Source organism: Paramormyrops kingsleyae, chromosome 22 (assembly GCF_048594095.1).
Source record: "Paramormyrops kingsleyae isolate MSU_618 chromosome 22, PKINGS_0.4, whole genome shotgun sequence".
Taxonomy (NCBI): Eukaryota; Metazoa; Chordata; class Actinopteri; order Osteoglossiformes; family Mormyridae; genus Paramormyrops; species Paramormyrops kingsleyae.
Window position 1 is genome coordinate 3695377 of NC_132818.1, and position 25759 is coordinate 3721135.

Below are 25759 nucleotides of genomic sequence, written 5' to 3' on the forward strand. Positions count from 1 at the left end.
TTGACGAATAAAAACGAGACTAAATTTGGCTTACAAAATAAAAACTATACTAAAATGTCTCTTCATTTTCGTTGACGAGAGCGAGACGAGACGTTATTTCCTCTCGTCTAATCGCGTTATTATTATTATGCAAAATTTCTGTTTCCTGTGTCTCCCATTTGGGCGCACAGATGGCGTCACTTCCTCAATACGTATTCGCGGCATTTTTTAGTTTTCAGTGGTGCGTTAGCAGATGGCTGGGAGGAAAAGACGAAGCGACCTTTGGACGCACTTTCTATACATCGAAGTCGAAAAAAAAACAGAATGTCTGGTAGAAAAAAATGGGGAGAAATGCGGCCACAGAATGTCTGGAAAAAACACTACAAATCTCAAACGACATCTTAAGGCATTCCACAATGACATTCAGGTAGGTAAAGACATTAACGTAACGTTACTTTCTATTTTAGAAAGCTCGTGCCAATTGTGGTTAACATGTTATCGTTAGCAATAGATGTTAGCCTGCTAGCTTTAGTCGTTTTGGAGAAAATTATATTTCATAAGCATGGACACTTGGCGATCTGTACAAAACATCCTTTCTGATAAGATGTCTGATAAGAATACGTGGGTAAAGGGAACATTTTGAAGCTATGTAGGCATTTTAACAAGCTAAAGCTAAGTAGCAAACTGAGAAGGACACCTCAGTTGTCTTGAATCCTGGCGATCTAAACGTTCAAGCTTTCATTACTGCGTGACTAGATATATGTCTAAAGGGGTAGTGTTTGAAACATTGAAAGAGCGTTTTTCGGAACGACGTGTGTGGGTCTGGGTAGTGACCTTCCACGTAGAGGTATATTCTCTGGCTACAGCTCATGTAAATACCTGCTAATTGTGAAAAAATGTTCTTGTGGAAAGGATGTTGGTGAATGATTCAGAGCATGATGCATTTTGATTGGCATCCCTTATAGTCTTGTGAGGCTATTTTTTTAAACAATTGTTGCTGAAATAAACAGCCAAATTACAACCAATAGTTTCAGTCATTGAGGGCAAAATAGGCCTAATAGCAAGGATTTATGCTACTATTTACTATTTAGTTAGATTTTCCGGAGGCTGCATCTATCCTGTATCTATTGTATCTATTCCTGTGCTAGTTTCCAGAAACAGCTTCAGTAAAGAAGGTCCTATGCAAGAAGATGGACAAGCCAACTATTGCTCAGGATTTCTTTGCCACAAGGAGGTACAACGACAATTCTTCAGAGCAACGAACCAAAGAGGAGGGGATAGCGCAGTGGATAGGCCGCACAGGACTCCCAGCACACATGGTCGAAGATGAGGAGTTCATCGCCATGATGGCAAAAATGGACAAAAAGTTTAAAGTGCCAAAAAGACGTAAAGTTTTAAACTTGATTGAAAAAATGTACAATGAAGAGAAAGAAAAGATCAAACAAAACCTGGCCACAGCACGCAGAATAACTACAGGGTTGGATATTTGGACTAAAAAGGGGCTTACAGCTTCCTTGCTGGCAGTCAGTGCCTGTTACTTCAACCCTGAGAAGAACAAGCCTGAACACAAACTCCTGAACTTGAAGGAGATGGTTCACCCTCACACCGCAGAGTCGATTAGTACACTTGTGGAGGAGTCAATGCAAGAATGGGGGATCCCCAGAGAGAAGGTCCTTACAACGATTACTGACAATGGCAGCAATATGGTGGCTTCATTCCACACACATGCAGAAGTTGCCACAACTTCTGAAGAGGAATCAGAGATGGAGGAACAAGACAATGGCAATGATGATGATGACGAGCATCAGGAAGGGGAGGGTGACAGGTCTGTGTATGAAACTATGCTATTAATTAATTCAACATTTATGTAACTGGTCATATTTTCTATGAATAAAAAAATAATTCCATAGAAAGTTAAAAGATAAAAAATTATGCCTTTAATTCATTCAGCATTTATGAAACTGGTCATGATATATTTTCATATACATAAAAACTAAAAGGTTCATATAAGTTAACTAGTAGAACTGTTGGTTCAATAATGTAAGGGCTAAAATGGTCAAATATTTTTTTTTTTGTTTTTTTTTTTTTTATATATTTCCATGTAGGTATGACTATGGAGCCATAGAGAGGACCCCATGTGTGGTTCACACAGTACAGCTTGTAGTGAACATGGTCCAGAAGGAACCCTCAATCCGAAGGCTGTTGGACAAAGTGAGGCACTTGGTGAACAAGTTTAGGAAGTCATCTGTCGCCACAGAGCAGCTATTGCAGAAGTGTGCTCTGGTTCTAGTAAAAGACTGTCCCACCAGGTGGTCAAGTCTCTTTGCTATGATTTCGCGCTGTCTTGAAGTCAAGGAGCACCTCACAGCTGTGGTTGAGTACATGGGCTGGGACAACCTGCAGCCCAGTGAATGGCAGAAGATCGGGATGCTGAGAGAGCTGCTTCTGCCATTTGCGGAGCACACTAAGTCACTTGAAAGTGACACTCAATCACTTTCCCTTGTTGTGCCAGCACTCCTTGATCTAAAAACCACCTATCAGAGTTCTCTCTTGCACATGGGAGAATCTACAAAGATGCTGCTGCTCTGGCTCAGAAGATGCTTTCCAGCATGGATAGGCGCTTTAGTGTGTTTCTTGACACAACAGCTGACAACTTTTCACCACTTCCTGCAGCAGCATGCTTTGTGGACCCTTGTGTAGCTGAAACCCTTCTGGAAAATGATGACAATGAAGTACAGAATGTTGTCAGAAAGGCAGAGGACTACATTGCTCATCTTGTGCCACGAAGAGTTCACGTACGAGAAGAGCATTTTACAGATGATGAGCAAGTCGCAAATGAGGGTACAGAGGAGCCAGAGTCAACCCCTGCAAAACGGTGTAGATTTAAGTTCTTCAGTTCCAATCGTCCATCGAGGCCCAAGGCAGCCAAGACAATAAACATTAGGCAGGAGATTTTAAAGTATAAAGAGGGACTGTCTGCTACTAGTGCTGAGGTTGAAGAATCTGGCATTGAATATTGGTTAAGTCAATGTTGTTCCACTGTGTTTCCAACACTGAAACCTCTAGCTTTGGACCTCCTGGCCATGCCAGCCTCTCAGGCATTTACAGAAAGGGTCTTTAGTGTAACTGGTTACCTCTCTTGTGGCCGCAGGAACAGGGCTAGAACCATTTTGGAAAGAAGCGCTTTCCTCAAAGTAAACAAGCCTAAGTAGTAGTTAATGACTAGCCTGAACAGACATGCAAGAAGCATGCATGTACTTTACTGTATACGCACACTGAGGGTGAAGACTTTATGGCAATAGACATACACATTTTCATTTTATTTGCACTTTTTAGTGATGCGATTATTTTGTTTATTTTATTTAAATTTGTGTGTGCTAGGTCGAACATGTTTGGTTGGCAAAATAAATGTTATAAATTCAAATCAGAGCGTCTTCCGTGTCTGGAATGGATGTAGAGTATTCTTGAGTCTATAAGGTAACAATAATATAATAAGAACCTTGTTTTAATTGTGAAATGCGTTTGACTAAAAGAATTTTGTTTTTGTCTATTCTACTAGGTACTTGTACTATATTGACTAGGTAAAATAGAATTGCATTAGTAAAATGAAGAGACTAAAATACAATTTTCATTGACTAAAACTAGACTAAAATGTCATCAGTTTTCGTTGACTAAAACTAGACTAAAATAGCCATGGATAATTCTGACTAAAATATGACTAAAATGCTCGGACTTTTAGTCGACTGAAACTTGACTAGACTAAAATGAGTATGACGTGACTAAGACTAATAACTAAAATGACTAGACTAAGACTAGACTAAAACTAAAATTAAGACAGGCCGCCAAAAACAACTATACTTGCAAATAAGTGTATGAACTCTTCCAATCAATCATTACACAATGGACAACGAAATACAAAATGCAGCGCTCAGTGCGAATCAGTGCACCATTGCTTGTCATTGTAGCCTATTACATAGCTGTCATGCCAGTGCCATCTGTTATCTTTCTACATAGGCTGTGTCAAATTTGACTTCTTGCAAAGAACTGGATCCAGAATCAGAAATGCTTTGATGCAAATTTTATTGATTCCAAGACATTCTTTTTTTTCAAACTGTGGCTAAAAACTGAAATACTGTAAATATGACAGAAAATGCATGTAAACCAAAATAACATCTATCAGATGTTAAGAAAATAAAAATAAAATCTATTACAATAAAGTATAAATAAAAAGAAATAGCCACTATTGATACTCAGTCTCTTCTGCCTTGACGATGGGGCCGCATGGCTTCATCCACATCACATTCAATATCCTCTCGTGCACCCGGTGAAAAACCTTGATATACGCCTTGATTTATAGGTGTACAGATTGATTGCTGATTGCAGATTTGTGTGAAGGAGTGTCAAACAGGTGCTGTAGTGATTTCATACTGATCTAGGTAGGTTCTAATAGTTGGGTATAGATGGTTTCTGTTTGGTCACCATAGTTAAAACAATGGCGTTTGGGCAGCTTGAATGACATCTATGATAACTGTTTTGAAAAGGCCCACTCCTGGCACGCCCTTATTGCTCCCCTGGGCCCAACACCACATTTCACACAACACTAGGGCCTTGAGGGGCGGTGGGGAGGTGTGCCGAGACACTGCCCCTCAATTTTTACTTGCATGTCAGACACCACATGACACTAGGGCTGAGGAGGTGGGTTGAGCCAGGTGGGACTCTGCCATCTGCCAGCGGTGGGGTGCCCATACCTCAACTGCTCGCCCACTTTTTGCACCTTAGTCATATATACAGTCCATATTACATTAGGGCCTTGGGGGTGTGGGGAGGGGGATGGGGGACTCTGCCATCTGCCAGTGGTGGGGCCCTCATACCCGAACTGCACCCACTAATTTTAATGCATTGTAGACATAAACACACAACTCTCTCACACATGTACATGCACACTTCACACCAACATGGGTCGGGGAGGGGATGGGGGCCGAGGGGCCCCCCCTAACTCTCTGTCTCTGGCCCTGCGTGGGTGGGGTGGCCCGCCGGGTGGAAGACCCATAATGGGGGGGTTCGGGCGGCTCTGGCGGATGTGGGCGGCCTCCTCTCTTGGGCTGCGGCTACTTTTTAGTATGTTATAGAGTTAGGAATTGAAATATACATATATAAGGGTACGATCACGTGTGTGTATGCTACATATATATAATACCGATTTGTCACATTATTAATTATTATACTGATGTTATAATTTTTGTTGTTTGATGAGTGTTATGTTTCTTATGCTTGTTTGTATTCTGTATTCCCCTATACTTCATTTTTTTCCATCCCACCTACATTATTAGTGTTGTTATTTCTGTATACCTTTTTTTCTTTCTCTCCCTCTCCCCATGGTGATTGATGCCGGTTATTGTTACGCTTGTTGCTTCTGTATCCCCCCCTGTTTTTCTTTTCTTTTTTTTTTTTCCTTTTTCCACGGGACGGGTGAGTTCGGAGCGGCCACACTCTTTGCTCTTGAATTTAATGTGAAATAAAGTTGTCCTCCGAAGAGGGGGGGTGGTGGGCAATAAAAAAAAAAAAGAAAATGGGTGTAAAAAATGTGTGAATCCAACGAAAAAGTGTTAAGACATTCGCAGGACGTGACTTCAGGTCTGCTGAGATGGTGATGATGAAGACCCAGTTGATCCCAGTTTCTTTCAGCAGGTCAAAGCAATCATGAAAAACTGTAATGGTGATGGAAAAGTATTGCGAGATTGCAAACGTTTTTGCGGGATTTCACAAAAGTCCATCCCAACTTTGTGAGATTTCGCAAAAGTGCATGTTTTATTTTTAACCACCAATTTTTTTTTCTTCCATTTCTCTTCCGGGGCTCAGGTACAAAGTAAAATGGCAGCGTAATGGCACATTTAAAGTTCAATTATCATTTTACATGAACCTCAACTCAAACGCACTAAGGATACTCTTCTTCCGAAACATACAGGTAGCACAGTGGGTAAGAAGCCTTGTTTATTTCAGTAGTAGTTAGTATTGATTATGATAATACTCAGTGCTGTGCGGGTACTATTTATACTCTGGCCTGTTGTTTATATGTTTGTACTGTTCATTTTACACTAATACCATTATTACCACTAATACCATAGCTATTTTGACTACAGCTCTTTATCAATCATTTTTGACACCAGGTTTCTGTCATTATATAAATATAAAAACATACATTAATTACAATAAAAGATACAATGATATAAATATCTGTGTTTACATAATGTAGTGTAAGTGTGGGAAGCCCAAAACAGTGTGATAACTGTTTAAAGTGTGTAAAGTGTCATGCTGACTATTAAGTGCTCATTTAGCATACAGACAGACTGTTTAAAGCAGGGGTGGCCAATCTTATCCGCAAAGGGCCGGGGGGTATGCAGGTTCTTAGGATAACCTGTAGTTCTGCTGTTCAAACCCAGGTGTGAGGACTCTTCAGCCAATCAGTTTTCTAATGAGTAATATAATTAGGGAGTTGCAGCGAAAACCCGCATACACACCGACCCTTTGCGGATAAGATTGGCCATGCTGACTATTGAGACTTCATTTAGCATTCAGACAACCGGAGTGAATAATTGTTGGCCCTCAGGCTGTGGTGATGCCTCCCCTGGCTCTTATTTGGTTGGGTAGGACATTTATTTTTTTTTGCCTGTGCAGGTTAGGAAGTACAGTGCTGATAGTCTGTTGAACTGAACATGTCACTCTGCACAGGGGCTGTGCTCATTCCCAGTCTGGATTCTTTCAACTGGACAGGGAGTAAAATGAAATGATGCTTTATTTGCCATTTGTACAAGTATATGAACTGGGCTAGGTTTCCTGATAACAGTGACTCTTAGTGTCTTATGAAGACTTGAAAGGTATATACCTTACTAAAATTGTTCACATTTTCACCCGAAAGACATTGCTTAAAAGAGGTCTTCTTAATTATGGCGTTCCTGGACACTGGAACACCTGATTGGTTGACATCCATGACTCAAGAATCGATTATTCCCTCCCTGCAGCAATTGCTTGAATGCAGCATGAGAAAAGGTGTTATTTATAAATATAGCACTGCAGATATGCTTCAAAATGTTGCATTATCTAGAACTGGGGAGAACCTAAAAATAAAATACAAAATTAACAAAGTTTCACTGATTTGGTGCACAGACCCACCTCCCCAGATTGTAGTATCACCATTTTATTTTTATTTGTCCCATAAAACACATTTGCGTGCAGCAATATTTGTGCATGTCATTGATATTGCGCTGAGCATAAGCACAATGGGCGAATGTAAAGTTGCGTTACTGTCTTAATGTAAGAGAATGTCCAGTGCGCTTCATTATTGACTATTAAGGACTATTCCAGGGTGTTTTTTTGGGGAAAATATATTAGACTTACAGTACATGTAAATGAACCTGCAGTGTCAACTCATCAGCATCATGAATCAAAGTTTTGATTTACTGTGACTTTGGCACATTAGAGAGGTATGTGCATTCCAGGGGCGCCAGCAATGGTGGGATCCCCCCCCCCCCCCCACCACCACCTTCCCAACAAACAGACAAAAAAATAATCAACATTGCGTTCCTTATCTTTCATTATGAATACACGCAATTCTGAGGCCAATTCTCTGCACATTCAGAGCGCAAGGACGAAACCTAATGATGACTGCAGTCTTGTATCAGGCAAAATAATGTTATCATGTAGATCAGTTATTTTTTATTTAAGTGATTATTAGTTGTGAAAATGTACCCTTAATGATGTTAGTCTTATTTTAAATGATGGCATATTTTCTTTATTATTTGAAAATTATAATTAAAATGTTTCTTACGTTGCATCCTTTCACAATGTGTTGCATGTCTATCGATTGCGCTGTCACAATATACACCATACCCCAATCATCCCCACAACTGTTGAATGATTAGAGTACGTACTGCTTAACAGCATTTTGCTCATTTCAGAGCCATGCAGTCTGAACAGTGGGGGCCAGTGGTATGAACTAACAACAGTGATAAGAAGAAAAAGCTAAGAGCAGCTCAGACCAACCTTAGTAAAGTATACTTAACTAAGGAAGTTTTCTGGGCACGTGGGAATGTTAAGGTAGAACTTACCAATAACATAGTATTAAGAAGGCTTCAGGACACCTACAAGACAACGTTACCTACAATGGAAGGTATCTTTTGCTCTCCTCTCCAACATATACAGGGGAGAGCAAAACCTGGGGTCCAAGCACCAGATCAGCCAGAAGGCAGCACCCCTGGAGCCTCAGCCTGCTGCCATTTAGGCATATCAGCATCAATCTTTGGGCCCCAGGATTTGAACCAACGACCTTCCAATGATGAGCACATAACCAACCCACTGAGCTACACACCATAACCCATAGTCAAAACCTTAAGACAGCATGAACCTCTGCCCCCTACTGAGGTAGTTGAAGTGCTCATGTGCTCGTAAGCAGTGCCCATGTCAGCTCCTCTGTAAGGTGGGTACACAAGGAAGACAGCAGGCCACTCAGAATATAACCTTAGGCAGTGTAGAACAGATGTGATTCTTGAGTAGAAACTGCAAATACTGCATTACTGTTGAGGAAAGTGCAACTGGACATACTGGGTCATGTTTCTTGGGGACGGGGATGATAGAGGGCATGTTGAAAAACACTGGTATTCTGGCTTGGGACAGCAGGTTAAATATATCTAAGAACACTGGAGCTGGTTGGTCAAAGCAGGCCTCATTCAGGAATGTCATCTGGTGTTTCATTCATGCCAAGTTGGGGGTTTTTTTATGTCATAAAAATGCACCACAAGCATTCAGTAAGTTTTCAAGGTGCTGAACCTTGGCGATGGTACCTGGTGTCAGCAAGGCCATCTGCGTGGAAATGGAATTCTTTGGGACCCAAGTTCTTTCTGAGCCACAAAACCTTGTCAACCTTTATGCAAGTTGTCATTTGTTTATAAACAATGTTTACGTCTTCACCACAGACCCAGATTTGGTACCTTGTTTATACTGCTTCTATTTTTATAGTAGAAATTTCATCAGCAAGGAGTAAACTCATTTTACTGAAAATGCTGCCACCTTCAGATGGGTAAGTCATATACAGTATGCGCCTTATCTTAAGACAACCCTAAAAAGCCTACAATATTTACAGTCTTCCAGTCTGTAAATAGATTTCTACTGCTGCTTCATGCCAAAGATCCTGTTTTCTGCTCAGCAGGGTATAAATCAGTAATTATTGTTTAGTGTTAAAATGATATTTTAGTGTGAAAGTGATCATTTTTTGCTGGAGTTTGTTAGGGTTAGCTATCCTTTGAGCAGCAGAATGTGACCTGCCTGCAAAATAATTTGTATCACCAACTAATTTTCAGAGGAAGTTGCTACGGGCAGGTCCATTTGTTGCTAAATGAGATTTGATGCCTATTACATGATGACATTATTATGTAATGATGCAAAACTGCATTATTACATTGAGTACTCAACAACATACTGTCACGTCCCTGCCCACTTCATTTGTTCAACCCTCTTGTTTCCCCTCGGGCGTGGCCTCAAACATGCCCCACCCGATGTTTATGAGCCTTACCTTTCCTCCAGCACCCAGGTGTATGGCTCTAAGATGTGTCTTGTTAACCCTAGTCAGTGATTGTATTTAAGTTCCACATAGTCGTGTAGTCCTGAGTTCTGTCGTTTTGCTTGTTCCCTGGACTGCTTAATGAATGCCCCAATCACGGGGTTTCACTGCATCAGCTACATTGTGGGTCATGCTTCTCCCTGCCGATGTGACAGAATGATCGAACTCCATAAACGAACCAACAGTTGTGTTCTGGATTCACCAATCCCACTCTGGATGTGCTTGCTTGCCCCTTGCCCTGGTAACGATTCTCTCCTTGACCCGGCATCCTACAATAACCAGGAAGAGCCCTGGGGATCGTCGATTTGGTGAGGAGATCATCTAATCTCCTAAGAGGAATGGATCCGAGGAGTATGAACTTGACCCTCCATCTGCTGATTCCAGGCCCCTGGAGAAGGCTCTGCCAGCCATTTCAGTGCAGAGCCGACGCTGCCTTGTCTGCCTCTCCAGAGCCCCACGAAGACGCTTGGCTCTCTGTGTCCTCACCATACCGGACTGGTTTTACCTTGTTTATCTCGGCGACTAAGCTTTTCACCCTTCAGGAGCTGTACTAGAGGCTGGTGGATGATCCCCTCACTCAGACTTGTCCAGAGGCAACGGACCTGCTGGAACGGATTGACCGGGGGGATGGCAGCCATTACCCCGCTCTCTTCCTCCCAGGAGTTGCAATAAATTTCCGACGGGAAAGGGAGGTGCGTCACCTACTGAAAGAGGCAAGCATGCGATCCAGTCCATCGCATCGCTCTGACCTCTTTTCACCTCACCTCCCATTAGAGTTGCAGCAGGAGGACGTGCTGATCGCAGGAAATGAGGAAAAGCAGGCACCGTCTCGCCAGGGCCTTCCACGTGAAGTCCAGGTGAGGCCACCTCGTCCCTGGCTCCCAATGTGGGAGAGCTCACAGTCACTTTGCAAGCACCCTACCCTGCAGAGGCTGCCGCCACTCTGCAGATACCCGGCCCCGATGTGCTCTCCACTGTTCCACCTGGTCCCTGCTGTGGCTTGCTTCCTGCTTCAGGGTCCCGCATTGCTGCACCAATCACCAGACCTATTCAGAGTAACTGCTCCACTCACGTTCTAGCCCCGGTCAGCTCACCCACCAGCTTCAGCCCGGACAATTTCTGCCGGCCTGCCTGCGGCTGTCGGCCAGATGGTTCCAACCTGCTTGCCTGATCCCCTGTGGCCATCACCTCGTCGACTCCTGCCTACTCACCTGCGGCCCTGCCTTGTCCACTCCTGCCCCAGTAGCTGTATAGAGCTGTGGCCATAAGGTTGTTGGTGCCTATCGCAGTGGCAATCCCTAAACCTGGTGGTAGACACCAACAATCAAGGGAGCTGTCAGGCTGAAGAAGGAGGCCTTCTGCACTTGACTGTCTGGTGAGACTCTGGACAGCTGATAAGTACTGGCAGGCCAAGTGGAATGCATCTTCTGAAGCAAAGAAATTTGGAGAGGCCATAGAAAATGACTTTCGTTTAGCCTCAAAAAGATACTGGCAAACTGTCAGGCAACTCAGAAGAGGGAAGCAGAACCCATGATGTTTACAGTGAGGGGGATAACTTGACCTCAACTGGGGATTTAGTCAGGCAGTGGAAGGAGTATTTTGAGGGCCTCCTGAATCCCACAGATATGCCTTCTCTGGAGGTAGAGCTAGAAGCCAGAGCTAGAAGACTCAGAGGAGGACTTATTTACCCTGAGTTCTTGAAAGCTCTGGATGTTGTTCGGCTATCTTGGCTGACACGCCTTTGGATTAGCAGACTGGGGTGGTGGTCCTAATGTTTAAGTAAGGGGACCTGAGGATGTGTTCCAATTTCAGGGGGATCACACTCCTCATCCTCCCTGGGAAAGTCTATGCTGGTGTAATAATTTACACTGAGCAAATTTTATGATCAAAATTTCAATGTGGAGGGCAGACAGGTTATGGCAGGCGGGTGCTGCTCCTGATGGCAGGCGAGAACGGTGGGCACAACGTCTCAATTTTTATTTTTTTTTTGGGGGGGGGGGGTCTCCAGGCAGAATAAAAAGTGCCAACAAGACCATATCATCTGCAAAAAAATGAAGACACGATCCTGAAGTCACCAAACCAGACCCCCTCCGCCACCTATGACCTCAAGTTCTAGTATTTAAACTAATATTGAAGTAGCCATTTGACCCGAACATCATCTAGACCTGTTACAATTTCAAATGAATGATATATGTCATTTAGATGTAAAATGCATGCATTTTAGCGTTTATATAAATATCAATAAGTTGCTAAGAGTTGCAAAATAAAATTTTCAAGTGCCTAAATTTTGTTGCTAATCAAGGTGTTAAACCTAGCACCATAATTGCTAAGTTGGCAACACTAAGAATAGTTAAGCTTTTCTTTAGGCTGACCGCGCTGTCGCGGCATTGGCTAATAACGCTGAATCAGGGATGATGTGCCGTTGCTTTCTGCACTTTAAAGTTTGGCGAGGAAATTTTTGTGTGTTCTGCTTGTTGCATCAAAACGGAGATGTGTGCTTCTATTTTGTATTTGTGTACGTGTTATATGTGTTATGTCTTTGTTAAACTTTTTTGTTAGCATGATAGTAATGTGTTTAACACTAATGTTCGAACTGTGTGTCAATTCAACTACAAGTCAAATTTTGCCAGTGCGTTATTTAAATCTTTCCTGAGGAGTACTGTCGATATAAATTTTAGTTACTGAGTACTGCATCGATTAACCTTAGTACATGTTAGTTTATGGTAATAGTAAGAGCTTTGCCAACTTTGGTCAGCTGGCTGCACTCACATGAACACGCATTTAAATGTAGGTAACAGTTTTATTACCTTGTAAATAGTCTGTACAGTACGGTGTGCATACTACCTCAACATTAATTTTAGGTTTATAATGGAATAAACATGTGGCTTTGCAGCGCATGCTGCACTAAAATCAAAGCATATTCTGAAGCCCCATTTACTCCAAGAGACACTAAGCTTCCCTGGAAATGAAGCTTTGAAGCATTAAATTACCAATAACCTTAGCATATGTTAAGGAGGACGGCACATTTTCTGTGAATGGGATCAGAAGTGCACGATTCATTGTGGTGTTTAAGCATGCTGTCAGTGTTTACGCATGCTGTCATTGTTTACATTTTGTTTCCAATGCACCATATCTTATGATTGAGTTGGTGTTGTCGTCGTACAGTCTGCATACCTGTCATAGCCAAGATTATTAGATCCATATCGCACAGTGTGAGAGGTAATGATTTTATAAGATTACTGAAATCACACATTGTGTACCGGGCATTACACTTTAGAAGCATGGTGTGGCACGCTGAAAGTAAGCATGTCTTCCCTGCATTGTTTAATATGACTGTTTGCAGTTACAGTAAGCTGCACTTACCTCTAGATCAGGGGTATCAAACTCCAGTCCCGGAGGGCCGGTGTTCTGTCGACATATGCTGCCTTGTCGAAAAATGCTACCGTAGTGCTAATAGATAGCCCTAACCCTAACTCTTATTATAACCCTAACCCTAACCCCCCAAAACCCCTAAAACCCTTACCTTAACCCTAACCCTAACCCCTAAAACCTAACCCTAATCCCAAAACGGTGGAATTGCACATGCGCAGAAAGGCTCGATAGCACGTCTCGATAGGTAGTATTTTCCGACAGAACACCTGTCCTGGAGTTTGACACCCCTGCTCTAGATGTTTCCTTAGGTTGGACATGGACTGTTTAGATGTCGACAACATCTTTACAGCTGGTAAACACGCACTGCATTGCACAGTTAAATTTGTGCCTTTTTCCGTAATGTATCGAAAATGTTTTTTATATTATCAGCAATGGAATGCATTCCTTTACTTGTCTGCCATTGCCTGCAACAGAAACTCAGACAGCTCAGGCAAGTTAATTAGCAAAATGCAAATGTAGCGCGACAGGATAACCAATCAGAAGCATCGAATAGTTTCAAACTTTCGGCTTATGGAAGGAAATAGCAAAGGAGGATGTTTCGCATAAGAAAAACATGAAAAGCAATAAAAATACTGTTATTAAAGATATTCACATGGTTTTGCATACAATCTTATGATGTAACTAAAATTGTAATCATGAATATTTCCATAAGTAACTAATTTAATTACACTTTTTTCTCTAGTAACTGTAATGGATTACAATTACATTTGTTTTGTAATTAAATTACTTAACACCGTTACATGTAACTCGTTACTCCCCAACACTGTACTCAAGATACCACTTAAGCTTCTGTTACGTCACAGCTGGCGTCATGGAGTCTAACCCTAAGCCAGGGATCGCAGGGTGGACCCTGTTTCGCTACCCTTAGTTAACAAGAAACAAGATTAAACCATGCTTTGTTTTTTAATTGTGTTCTAATTTGAGATTTTTTATTGGATCTTAGGAAGATTAGTTCAAGTTTTAACTAGTCTTAAATATCCTCATTAACAGAGGAGACAAATTTTCCTGTTAGAAAATATTTTTGTGTGTACTGTACCTTTAAAATAGTACACTGGAGGATGACAACGCATGAACCCAGATTAAAGCATCCAGCTGCATGAAAACAAAGGCGAGTCTCTCGCTGCCATCATATTGTTGTCAATGTTTGACTGATCCTCCGCCTTTGCTGGAAATTTTTAACATTCCTATGGGAAAGCATGCACTCGTGACAGTCATTTCAGTGAGATCCAAAGGTCACCTCACCAGCCTGGCACAAAACCTCAGAATGTCTCCTGTGCTGGTCACCGCTTTATTTCTCTGTGTCTTAGGCAGGACTCACGCGGTGTACAAAAAGTGGGTCCCCAACACCAATTTTGAGAATGGAACTAACTGGGACAAGGGAACAGTGCCTTGCAGTAGTGATCGGATTCAGTTCTTACCTCAGAAGGAAGTGTCTGTGTATGTGGAAACCATCCACGGCATTCAGGAGATGAACCTGCCTGTGGACGGGGAGTTTATTTTGCCCCAGGGGGCAGGTTTCGCTGCCAGCAACGGCCAGAACGATGACTGTGGACCGGGATCTGAGGTTACATTCAAGGACACTGAACTGCTGCTCTGGTTTGACCCAGCCCAATGGCAGGCGGCCTCCTCCTGGGACAACCTAGAGAAAGGTCCTTTCCTGTTCTCAGTGCATGGGGAAAGCGTGCCATGCCCGCAGGACGACGTGGTCTTCTGGGCGGACTCCTCATTCCGGGTGGACACCACGGCCAACCAGCTAAGCGTGCCCGTGAAAAGCGTGTCCGTGCTGGGGAACAGATTCAGTTCCTCTGACGACTTTGCTCAGTACCTGAGCTCACACTCGGGCCGGCTTCAGTTCCATGGAGCTTCCAAAGTCCATGTTGGTGAACCAGGCTGCAGCGACAAAATGGGCTGTGTTTGTGACAATTCTGCGAACCATGACAGGATCTGCTCGGCCGTGAAATGCGCGCCCACAGACTGTAAGAAGCCCCTGAGAGCTGCGGGACACTGCTGCGATGTGTGTGGTGCAATCGTGCATTTGCGATGCAAAGTTGGCTTTGACCTGTCAACATACCAACAACGGCTGCATCACCTCTTCCTCATCCAGCCATCCTATCAATCTGTCCAGCTGGCCATGTCAAGGCTCTCTACATTATGGCCACTCAGGCTGTTATCTCAGGAAGTGGTGGCTGAAATTCAGGTGCTGATCCTGGATGGGGAAACGGGGGGCGAGTCTGGTAGGGTAGCAGAATCTCTGGCTCGTGACATCCTGAGGGATGTCAGCTCCCAGGGAACACGTCTAGGCATTGAAGGTGCAGACTACCAGGCGTCATCAGGCGGCAGCAGTACAGAGGGGACCAGCAGCAACGCAGGAGCTGTGGCAGGAGGCGTGGTGGGGGTCCTGCTACTGGTGGCTTGCTTGCTCCTTCTGGCCGTCCTCATCCATCGGGGCATCATCAAGACCCCTAGCCTTCTCTCCCTGTCCAGCTGCAAGAAGGGCAGCGAGATCGGGGAACTGGGTGGGCCCCTGGATCATGGATTTGACAACCCCATGTTCGACAAACCTACACTGATGCCAGCTGAGCCTGAATTATACGTCAGAGAAACAGGTGGCTCCATTGTTATGACCAATGCAGGCATTCACTTTGTGAATCCCAGTTATGATGAAACCGATTTTGAGACCTGAGCTTTTTCTCAACATCACTGATTTGACTTGACTCAATCTAGAAACACCTACGATGATCTTCCGAAGCATTTCTCTGGCTAATTGTCACGACTTGTGCTGTTTTGTCTCCAATCAGTAAGTTCAGCCTAAACTTGATTTTAACTTACTTTATCTGCTATAAGAAGAAGATCATATTATTTAAATATCAGCTCTGTGTTCCTATTTAGAGTTTTATACATTTTTTATGTGAAATTTCCAGAGTATCTAGTCCATTTCATGTGATCTTTGTCACCTAAGCATATTCCATTATAGAAAAACACAAATAAAATCTTCTGAATGTGAATCTCTGAAATATTGTCATAAACCAAACATCTTTCAGTTTTGTGCATAATTTACGATAGGAACACTGACTGTAGTGGTCGTCTTCGGTTGCGAACGTTATTCTTTTTGGCACAATCTAAACATTTGACCACTTCTGTGAAATGAACTGTTTTACGCGTTAAAATGGTAGGTTACCAGTCACGGTAAAACAACCGTGTGGCTCCCAACGTCCACGTCTTTATTTTCACATTCAAAAAAAACTTTATTGTTCCTCTGACCCATATCCCTTACGGCAGTCGCAAACCAAATAAACTAACTGGAGAAGCACTTTCCTGTATGAAATGCTACATACATTTCAAATTGTAATGGCAGGTTTAAAACAACATATTCTAACCATTTAATTAAACAAAAATTACACCATTCTGCATAAATGGCGCTTACACTGACCTGGACTTGGATGTATAAAAGTAAACTTACTAAAATGTGTACTTTGACTTTATTACTGCAAAAGCATGTGTAATGACAATGGTTTAACAGTTAACAGTAATTAGTGCTGGTATAAACATTTAGCAGGGAGTGCATGTTTTTACTGAGGTTTTCCAACACAGAAAACTGGTACCACTGTGTCCATGTACCTTTGCTTAGTTTAAATTACTTATTCTTAGAAATGCATTCATCATTTAATGGTGGGATTATTTTCCAGTTCAGTGGTTAGCAAAGTGGCCCAGTATCTAGATATGTCACAAAATATCATTGGTTCTCAAAAAATAAATGAATTTATTCTGTACAAAATATCTATCCATTTTGCAACCAGTTATCCTGGTGAAGGTGGCAAGGTGCGGCCTGGAATGTACAGGACTGGCGTAGACCCAAACAGAACCGTATAAATCAGCAACATCTGAATTTGTTAAGAACATAAGAACATAAGAACTATACAAACGAGAGGAGGCCATTCGGCCCATCGAGCTCGCTTGGGGAGAACTTAACTAATAGCTCAGAGTTGTTAGAATCTTATCTAGCTCTGATTTAAAGGAACCCAAGGATTCAGCTTGCACTACATTATCAGGAAGACTATTTCATACTCTGACTACACGCTGTGTAAAGAAGTGCTTCCTTAAATCCAGTTTGAAATGTTCTCCCGCTAATTTCCACCTATGGCCACGAGTTCTTGTATTGGAACTAATGCTGAAGTAACTATTCGGTTGAACAGCATCCAAACCTGTTAGAATCTTATAGACCTGGATCATGTCCCCCCTCAGTCTCCTTTGCTTGAGGCTGAACAGATTTAGCTCAAATAACCTTTCCTCGTATGACATTCCTCTAAGACCAGGAATCATTCTTGTGGCCCTACGCTGAACCTTTTCTAAGGCCGCTATGTCCTTTTTAAGATATGGTGACCAAACCTGCACACAATATTCTAGGTGAGATCTCACCAAGGAATTGTATAATCTTAGCATTACCTCCCTTGACTTAAACTCCACACACCTGGAGATATACCCCAACATCCTATTGGCCTTTTTTATTGCTTCCCCGCACTGGCGAGAATGAGACATGGAAGCATCAACATACACACCAGCTGTACTGTATGTGAGCTGCTTGTTGATAAGAGCATCTACTAATCAAAATGTACACTGTGAATGGATGGAGGGTGACAGGGAGGAGGGGGCTGGGTGGAGGGTGACAGGGAGGAGGGGGGCTGGATAGAGGGTGACAGGGAGGAGGGAGCTGGGTGGAGGGTGTCTATATGGAGGGAAACTAGGTGGAGGGTGACTGGAGGGAGGGAGACAGGGAGGATGGCGATGTGGTGGAGGGAGACAGGGTGGAGGAAGGTGACATAAGTGGGGAGTCCTCAATTGTAGGGGCCTCTTTGGGGCTGAGCAGCAGGATGGCACCCTCCTTCTTGGGGAGCCAGACGGCTGGGTGGAGAGGCTCCAGGAACTCGGCTCGGAACTGATGGAGGAGCATCATGCTGTCGGTCACACCATAAAAAGCCAGCTGTCCTCCATCATAGTCCACATAGACCCCGATGCGCACAAGCTTGCTTGCTGCCAGGGGCATCTCTACATCCGCATGCCAGGCAGAGAAGCCGTTGCTCCTCCACTGTAGACACCAGGAAAAGTCGTTGCCCGTGATACAGCCATTGCTCTCTTGGCTCTTGCGGTTGATTCTCTTGTAGCTGAGGCCCATGTGGGCACCATCCCCCTTGGCTTCCACCTCAAAGTAATGGCGGCCAAGGTAAAAGCTCTCCACGGCCAATGCCTGGCGCCAGTGCTCAAATCGTTCAGGGGAGTCGGAGTAACTCTGCTGCCACGGTGTGCTGTTGGTCACTCTCCTATTCTCCATCGTTAGGCGCAGGAATTTGTGAGCAGTGTTTGGGTCAAAGGTCAAAGAGGCACCATCTACAGGGTATGCCCAAAAAATACAGCAGGTTATGCACAACTGCTCACAGGTGTTTGATTTAACCCAGTTACAAGCTTCCACAAAGTTATGGAGTGGGATTGTCCAATGTCTGTTTAATTTTGAAAATTCTAATTGAATTATATTGCTGTTCTGTTCAGAAGAAATCCTACATGCTTTTTTGCACTTTTAAAAAATGTCATAACAAAATTCATCAATACAGTAAGAGCACTCACATTTCAGGAAGTCCTCTCGAACCTGGGGGTGGGGCTCAGCAGCAATGACTGAGATTGTACTTCTTATCGCCAGCTTCTCTGGATGGTGGAGAAGCAAACAGACTGACACAACATGACTGCTACAACATCCTTTCATCAGAATCAGGCCTTTGGCTTCGTAAGGGTGGGGAAGGACCCAGCTTTGTACTCCATTTGTATAGAGTTAGTATATAAAAACGACAGTAGAGTTCAGCAATTGTGTAGCATGACTGTATAACAGGAAACTAACACCTAATTAAATTAAAACCTACTGCAGCAGCACAGGTGAGCTTGGATGGTTCAGGGTGATCAGTTCACACACACCCAGTGAACGATACATAATGACAAAACGATTGTGTCTGACAGGAATGTGTGTGTGTGGTTAGATCAATCGGAGGAGATGTGCTGTTGAGAGGTAAACAGATTTTTCTTTCTCTTTGTTCATTTGGTGTTTTGTGAGACTGTGTGTGATTTTGTTGCCATGTGAATTGTTACTCTCCCACCTGGTTTCCTGCTGACCCACTCACACTATGATTTCTGGCTCCGCTATTGATAATATTTTTTATTTTAATCAAAATTAAAATGAACCAACAAACATAATACATGAAAACTAAACTGAAATTAAAACAAGACACTCCTACTAAAAATCAGCAGGAACAAAAATTTGTAGTGTCCGTGTTTCAGCTTCTCCGTTATAAAAGCCTGTGTCTGTTTTACAGTGCTCAGCTTTGCCATTATTCATAACACATAGTGTGCTGTGTGTTTTCATTTCAGGGCCTCTTTCTTTTAAAAACTAAAACTCCCTGACTAGAGGTCCCCGACTTTGGAACTCCCTTCCCCAGTGACATTTGTCTATCAGTTATAAACCTTTTTCTTTGCTCAAGCCCGATGTTCCTTATCCATAATGTGCTTTGTGGTCTTGTTATCAGTTTACTTTATTCTATGTAAGCCTCTCTGAGATCATGAAAAGTTGACATGGGGGGGGGGGTGTCACCAACTGGAATGCTGAGATGTTTCCCTGTGTGGTGAGCGCACCAATGTGAGGTACCAGAGCATGATTCCCAACCTGTCTTGAAATGACCTGCTGTATAAACTGTATCTACGGTTGTTAGTTAGGTAGCTAACATGTTAGCTATATATGCTAATTAACAATAAACTACACAACAACGTTTTTCCTCGAAGTGTATTTGTATGTGGATAGAGCCCTGCCCAGGCCGTCATTCCCAGAGGCTCTCTTAGCTAGTGTGAGCAGCACATGCACTCACCCCTCTTGTGGGTCTCGATGAGCTTCTCCTTATACATGGAAGGCAGCTTCTCACACAGCTCCTGGGTGGATTCAACAACCACAAGGCTCACTGCAGCCAGCTGCTCCGTCAGGCTGATGTACACGCCAGGGAGACTGAAATCCAGGCTGCCTGCCTTCAACTGCAAGTACTCCTGCAACCACCAGAGGGAGCACAGACGAGCTTTTAATGCTCTCAGCAAATACTTTGTCAGGAAATAAGCAAGACTCAAACAACCAGAAAAAGTAACTTAATATGGGAGAGCTTTCTCATTCGATTTCCTTAAATTTTTATGTCTTGTGGTCATGTCGGACTGGCTGTTGGGAAGTTTGCGAATTTTCCCAATGTGACAGTCTTGTCAGGGCCGATCTTCATGCCAAATGTCTGTATAATTTAGCATACATGATCTCGACCAAATGTCTGCTCCTACTTGTGGGAACTTGTGGACAAACTTGGAAAAAACAAGCCAGCAGGTATTTTAGAAAATTTCGAACAACAAGGCATGTGTTTCAGTTTTATGTCAAACATTTCAATCTTTATATGATTTTATCTTTGCTTAGCAGACTATGTCAGTGAATTTCCTTGTTTCCAGCTTTTTTTTCCCCTCCAGATCACTGCAGCTATGATCAGTGATGAGCAAATGGTGGGAAAAGACTCGGAAGTCCGGTTTTTTAGTTCTTGTTAATTATCTGATCAGTAGGAGGATGGGCTCCCCCTTTGAATCTGGTTCCGAGAATGTAAAGTGCTTTGAGACAATGTAATATTGTGAAAATATGCTATATATGCATTCTTTCTCGAAAGTGATCTCTGCTCTGCATAGTCCTGGTTCTTTCTGCTGTCTTTCAGTCTTTTTGACCCACCTGTATGAAGTCGATATCATTATTATTCCTGCTCATCTTGTCTATCTGGGCCCGTATCTTCTTCAGATCAGTGCTCTTCTGCTCCAGGTGTAGCCGGACGCCCTCAGCTTGCCTTGTGGCCTTCCTCACGTCCTCCTCCAATGCTTCCGTCATCGCTCTGTGGGCCTTCATCACAGCGGCCGCCAGCTCCGAAAATTGACCGCTGATCAGGTTGAAGACGTCGGCCACTGAACGCTAAGGTTGGGAAGATATGGTAGAGCAATAGTGAGGAAGTGGTGGTCATGGCATGCAGGCACAGGATAGACTAAATTCAACCTGGGTTTGTATTTGCGACACCCCCTGAGATGATGAGATGGTTACAGCAATGCAAGTCATCCACTTAACTGGATCTATGTGTCCTTCACTAGTCATGTGAAAATAATTACAATCACCAATGGCTGTAGGTCAAAGGTTTAGACCCCAGAAGGGGCTATACTATTGTTTCTTCCAAGTATCCTATCTACAACACCTATTATTATAATATAGTACAGTGCTGTAAGGACCTGGAGGTTCAGCAGGCTGGACTGGGCGGACAACACAGCAGCACTCTAACAGAAAGGCCAGAGCAGACTCAGGTCTTTTTTGCGTGTAGTAAGCTGCTGTGTATGTTTTATCGTTCATGTTTCCCTGGCAAGCTGCAGTAATATTAACATCAACAAACATGAATGCCACAACATGTGAATTCAACATTATTCCCTTCAACTGAAGTATATTTTCTGTATATTGCAACGGACACGCAACAGGTGTGCCACAAAAGAGAACTTTAATGGAGTCTGTATGGCCAGAACCCACATCAAACACAAACCATAACGAAGAACACTAAACTGCTAGCTGTCTGCTCTTACCTGCCTCACCCCCAGGCATTCCCTAGTATGTATAGGGTAGTGCAGTGCCCACCACTTCTCCTTTCCCCCCACTCCGCAGGTGCCCCCATTCCTGCTATCTCTGAAACCACCCAGAGATAGGCTGAAGAGGGCCAGGAGGTCTGCCCTTTAATAAGCACCCCAAGTCCTCCAGCCACTACAATATCTTTAATGTAAATAGTTTCGATTTCCAACACAAAAGAGAATCTTTCAAGTTATGAAACTGTCTTTCAGTTTCTGATTGTTCGATATTTCCTGTCATGGGGGGGGGGGGGGGCAGTTCAGACAGTTCATAAAACTGTAGTTTTATTACTATAGTTAAGGCACAATAACTCTGTTGCCAGTGAATATCAGGTTAGAAAATACAATTTTAATGGGACTTCCGGTATAAACCACACCCACTTCTGGTCTTCTATCTGCATACAGATACAGAGAGAGATCATTTTGTTTGTTGAACAGATACAGAAACAGATAATGACATCGCTGTGCAGCTCTACTCTCCCTTAGCAGCTCTAGCCACTGGCTCATTCCACCATGTTGGGCTAAAAATGCTACTGGGAACCGTTCCTCTTTGCTCTGTGTGCTTTGCAGACGAATTTCCTCATGGCATTAATTAGGTTTACTTAATCTAACCAACTTCAACTGAAGTAAAACAGTTGTACTACATTTCTATGTGCATGTGCTCAGTAAGGGCGAGGCTGCAGTGTACCTTCAAGGACATGATGTTGTCCTGCAGCTTGACGATGGCATTCTCCGCAGAATTGGCCACTTTCTCTACCTCTGCCTCTTTTTGCCGTAGCTCTTTCTGGACACATATGCCAACAGGCAAAAGGCAGGAGAGATCGCTCTTAGAGATGGCAGGACACGCACAGACATGACACACCGAATTCCATCCGCTGAGAGGTGCTACATGTGATCAGAGGCATGCTGTCACTGGTGGGCTTTTCTTCCCCAGGTAGCTTGCATACCATTCAAGGCTCTGCATGTTAACTGATCATGTGTCAAGATAAATATTTAGATTCAGAATTTGTAGCCACGGTTTAACTAAAAACAAAGCTAGATTAAATGGATTAAATTTAAGAGTCGAATCTCCAATAAAAAGCCAAGCGCTTTGAAAAGTAAAAGTTAAAATAATGTTAATTATATTTGGATAAGTGCTTAGTGTGTGCACTTAATATTTGGCTCATCATTGTGAAAAGCTATCTTCATTTTTACTTTCACTTTGCGGAATCCCCAAGCATGGGCCTGTGACTATATTGTCAGGCCTCATGTATCTTACCCAGCTTTCAAAGGGGATTACAGGTTGTGCTTTTCTTTAAAGAATTAATATGGTATCTGAATGATGGCAATGTAGCATGTTCCATAACCATGGCCTCTGACAGCTATGATGTCTAGGAAACAATGTGCGAAATACGGATGGGGGGTCCGACACCCCGATTAACCCATCAGACACCCTGAAAGCCTCAAAAGCAAAATTTTAAGGTGGTCTCAAGATCATTATTGTGCAACAATAGGGAGATGGGGACCCCCCCGAATATTGACAGGTATTTCACACACTGCCAGGAACCATCCTGTTAATGGTTAATTGATGCTGGTTAATGACTTAAGTTTTTCCAGGAAGTTATTTCCTCTAAAACCATTTAAATCAAAGGCATACAAGCCCTGGAGCTTTCATGCAATTTGGTGTGTTTGGAAAGCCCCACACCCTCTGTGTGTTCTGGCCTTAAGCCTGGAAGGTCGGCCCATCGTGGACATATAATGACTAAAAAATGACTGGATATTGGTATAATCCAAGAAGTTATGAAACATGCAACCCTGGGATTCAGTTGCATTCCTACTTCTGCACAGTCTGTTCCACAGCCGTGGACACTGAGGGCCACTAGGTAAAATCTACTTCCCAGTTACTGAACGCCAGGATATATGACTATAATGTACTGTAGAATAAAGGAAAAAAGGAAATAGATCATTTCCTGGAAATAGAGAGGGACTTATTCTACTGCATGCTGGTTAATAGTAATTTAAGTACATGGTATCAGTTACTGGTCTAAAATGAGACCATTCCCAAGAGTAAGGAAATGCTTCTGTAAATAAGCAGTTACAACTGGGACACACCTTTACTTAGGACTATTAACAGAAGAAAAACACAATAGTATTGTACAGCAATGAATAATACCTCCATCAGTCTCCCATAACTGCTTACCCAGTACATTATTACACAATTATGGGATATAATTCAATTCCGCACAATGATGTTTATTTAAGGGATTATTTTAGTAAAAACTGGCTTTTGACAGGTTTCTTGCTATGATACTTGTAATATTAAAGTCTGCCCTCTTTATTTCCGCACCAGCATGGCTCTCGGCGTGACTGCTGTGCTGCATGCACCCCTACCTCCATCTGCTTGCGCACCTCCCCCAGGGGTGTGACCTGGTGGCCCTGGTGATTCTCATCAGCGCATGCCCTGCACATGCAGCAGCGGTCCTGGTGACAGTACAGGTCCAAGGGCCTCCCGTGGCCCTCGCAGGCAGGGCCCTCAATGTTGCACAGCGGTTCGACCAAACGGTGTTTCTGGAAGCGCGTGTTCTCCAGGTGAGGCCGCAGGTGCTCCAGGCAATAAGACACCTGGCAGGTAAGGCAGGACTTGAGCGCCCTCCTGGGGACCTCGATGCATGAGTCGCACCTCACCCCGTCTGTCTCCAAGCTCTCTGCTTCACCCGCCTCCTGCGCCTCTTCCTTTTTGGACTCGGCTGGGCCTCGAGGGTCTGCTGAAGGGAAAGGTCTCGATTCTGCACTGTTGTCCCTTGCACTCTGGCAGGAGAGCCATTCCAGAATATTTTTACCACTTGAGTCACCGTTCATGTCTTCAGGATCTTTCTGGTTCTGCTGGTTCCTGTGCTGCAGGGACCCTTGCAGGCCGTCCTTCGATCGCATTGCTCTGGTGCCCTCGATTGCGGTGGCCGGGCCTGAGACCTCTGCAGTGGTGTCTGCCATGACTCCACAGACATATACTCACTCTCGTGTTTGGCTGAGCTCTACACCAGGGAACCCGAGAATGAAAAAGTTAATCAGGCCACACCTCCAGCGTGCTTCTCGGAAGGGCCTCCCCTCTTCCCTCCTCTCCTGCCTTCAGCCCTGGGGCAGTGCAGGAGGAATGGGAAGACAACCCCGAAAATCCCATCAGCAGAAATGCTTTGTGTGTCTGTTGTCTTATGTGTCCAGTGAAATTGGGTCAGGATCAGGTCAGTATCAGGCCTAGTGTCTGTCTGAGATAATATGCATACAGTAACTGGATAATTCTGGAGACCAATGCCAATCGATCACTTATACGGATCGAAAAGGAGGCACGTTATTTGAAGGGGGAAAGAGCCCATTAAGTGAGTGTCATAGTGGGCCAATCCAGTTAGTCACTGGCTATTGCTGACCTGTAATCACATATTTGCATGTCAGATAGCAATACTGAGCCCTGATTACACTGACATGTTCAGGCAGATTGAAATTGAAAGGCCCAAAATTGTTCAGGGTGTCCTTTCTGGGGTTGCTCAGCTGTGGGTTGGGAGCAATAGAACAATTTCTTTGGCTTCACATTAATTGTGTAAATACATTCTTCCCCTTTATCCCCGGGAGCGTATATCTGGGTGAAGAGGTCCAACCTGAGAGAGTCCGTAATGATCCTGGAGCGTCTCTGCTGTGCCTGAAGAAGTGGGCTCCTGCAACATGAGCTTCATATTTGTTAGACTGCCATATACATTTCCCTACACTTGTCTGGTCTTGTAGCATAACCTAATAGTCTTTTTTTTTCATTTTTTATGGGCTGTGTAATTCAGACAACAGAATACCTCATTCTTGGAAATACGTATCTTGCAAAAAACGGGAAGGGGCGAGGGCAGAATGTGGGGGCGGGGGGGGGGGGGGGGGGGGGAGGCAGCAGAGGCAGGAGCTGTGACTAAACTGACAAACACTCAACTCTATGTTAAGTATAAGGCAGGTATGGCTGGGAAAGCCATTGCCTCAAATACCCACGGAGCATGTCACCCTTCAGTGGCTGCTGGCACTTAG

General features: G+C 43.6%; 3 protein-coding genes across 3 annotated transcripts; 2 read left to right on the forward strand and 1 right to left on the reverse strand.

The window, feature by feature from the left end:
* Window positions 1-216: 216 nt before the first annotated feature.
* Window positions 217-3406, forward strand: LOC111846403 (E3 SUMO-protein ligase ZBED1-like). Its single transcript, XM_023816529.2, has 3 exons — window positions 217-406; window positions 1128-1804; window positions 2085-3406. The coding sequence occupies exons 1-3, from the start codon at window positions 233-235 to the stop codon at window positions 2677-2679; spliced, it is 1446 nt and encodes a 481-aa protein (XP_023672297.2). The 5' UTR covers window positions 217-232; the 3' UTR covers window positions 2680-3406.
* A 10834-nt stretch (window positions 3407-14240) lies between these two features.
* On the forward strand, window positions 14241-16029 carry amn (amnion associated transmembrane protein). The gene has a single exon (XM_023816528.2). The coding sequence runs from the start codon at window positions 14289-14291 to the stop codon at window positions 15705-15707; it is 1419 nt and encodes a 472-aa protein (XP_023672296.2). The 5' UTR covers window positions 14241-14288; the 3' UTR covers window positions 15708-16029.
* Window positions 16030-16244: 215 nt separating this feature from the next.
* Window positions 16245-24738, reverse strand: LOC111846398 (tripartite motif-containing protein 16-like protein). The gene is made up of 6 exons (XM_023816523.2): window positions 24095-24738; window positions 22413-22508; window positions 20802-21035; window positions 19924-20095; window positions 18641-18718; window positions 16245-18406 (listed from the first exon to the last, which is right to left on the reverse strand). Exons 1-6 carry the CDS (start codon window positions 24692-24694, stop codon window positions 17763-17765), a joined length of 1824 nt encoding a protein of 607 aa, XP_023672291.1. The 5' UTR covers window positions 24695-24738; the 3' UTR covers window positions 16245-17762.
* Window positions 24739-25759: the final 1021 nt, after the last annotated feature.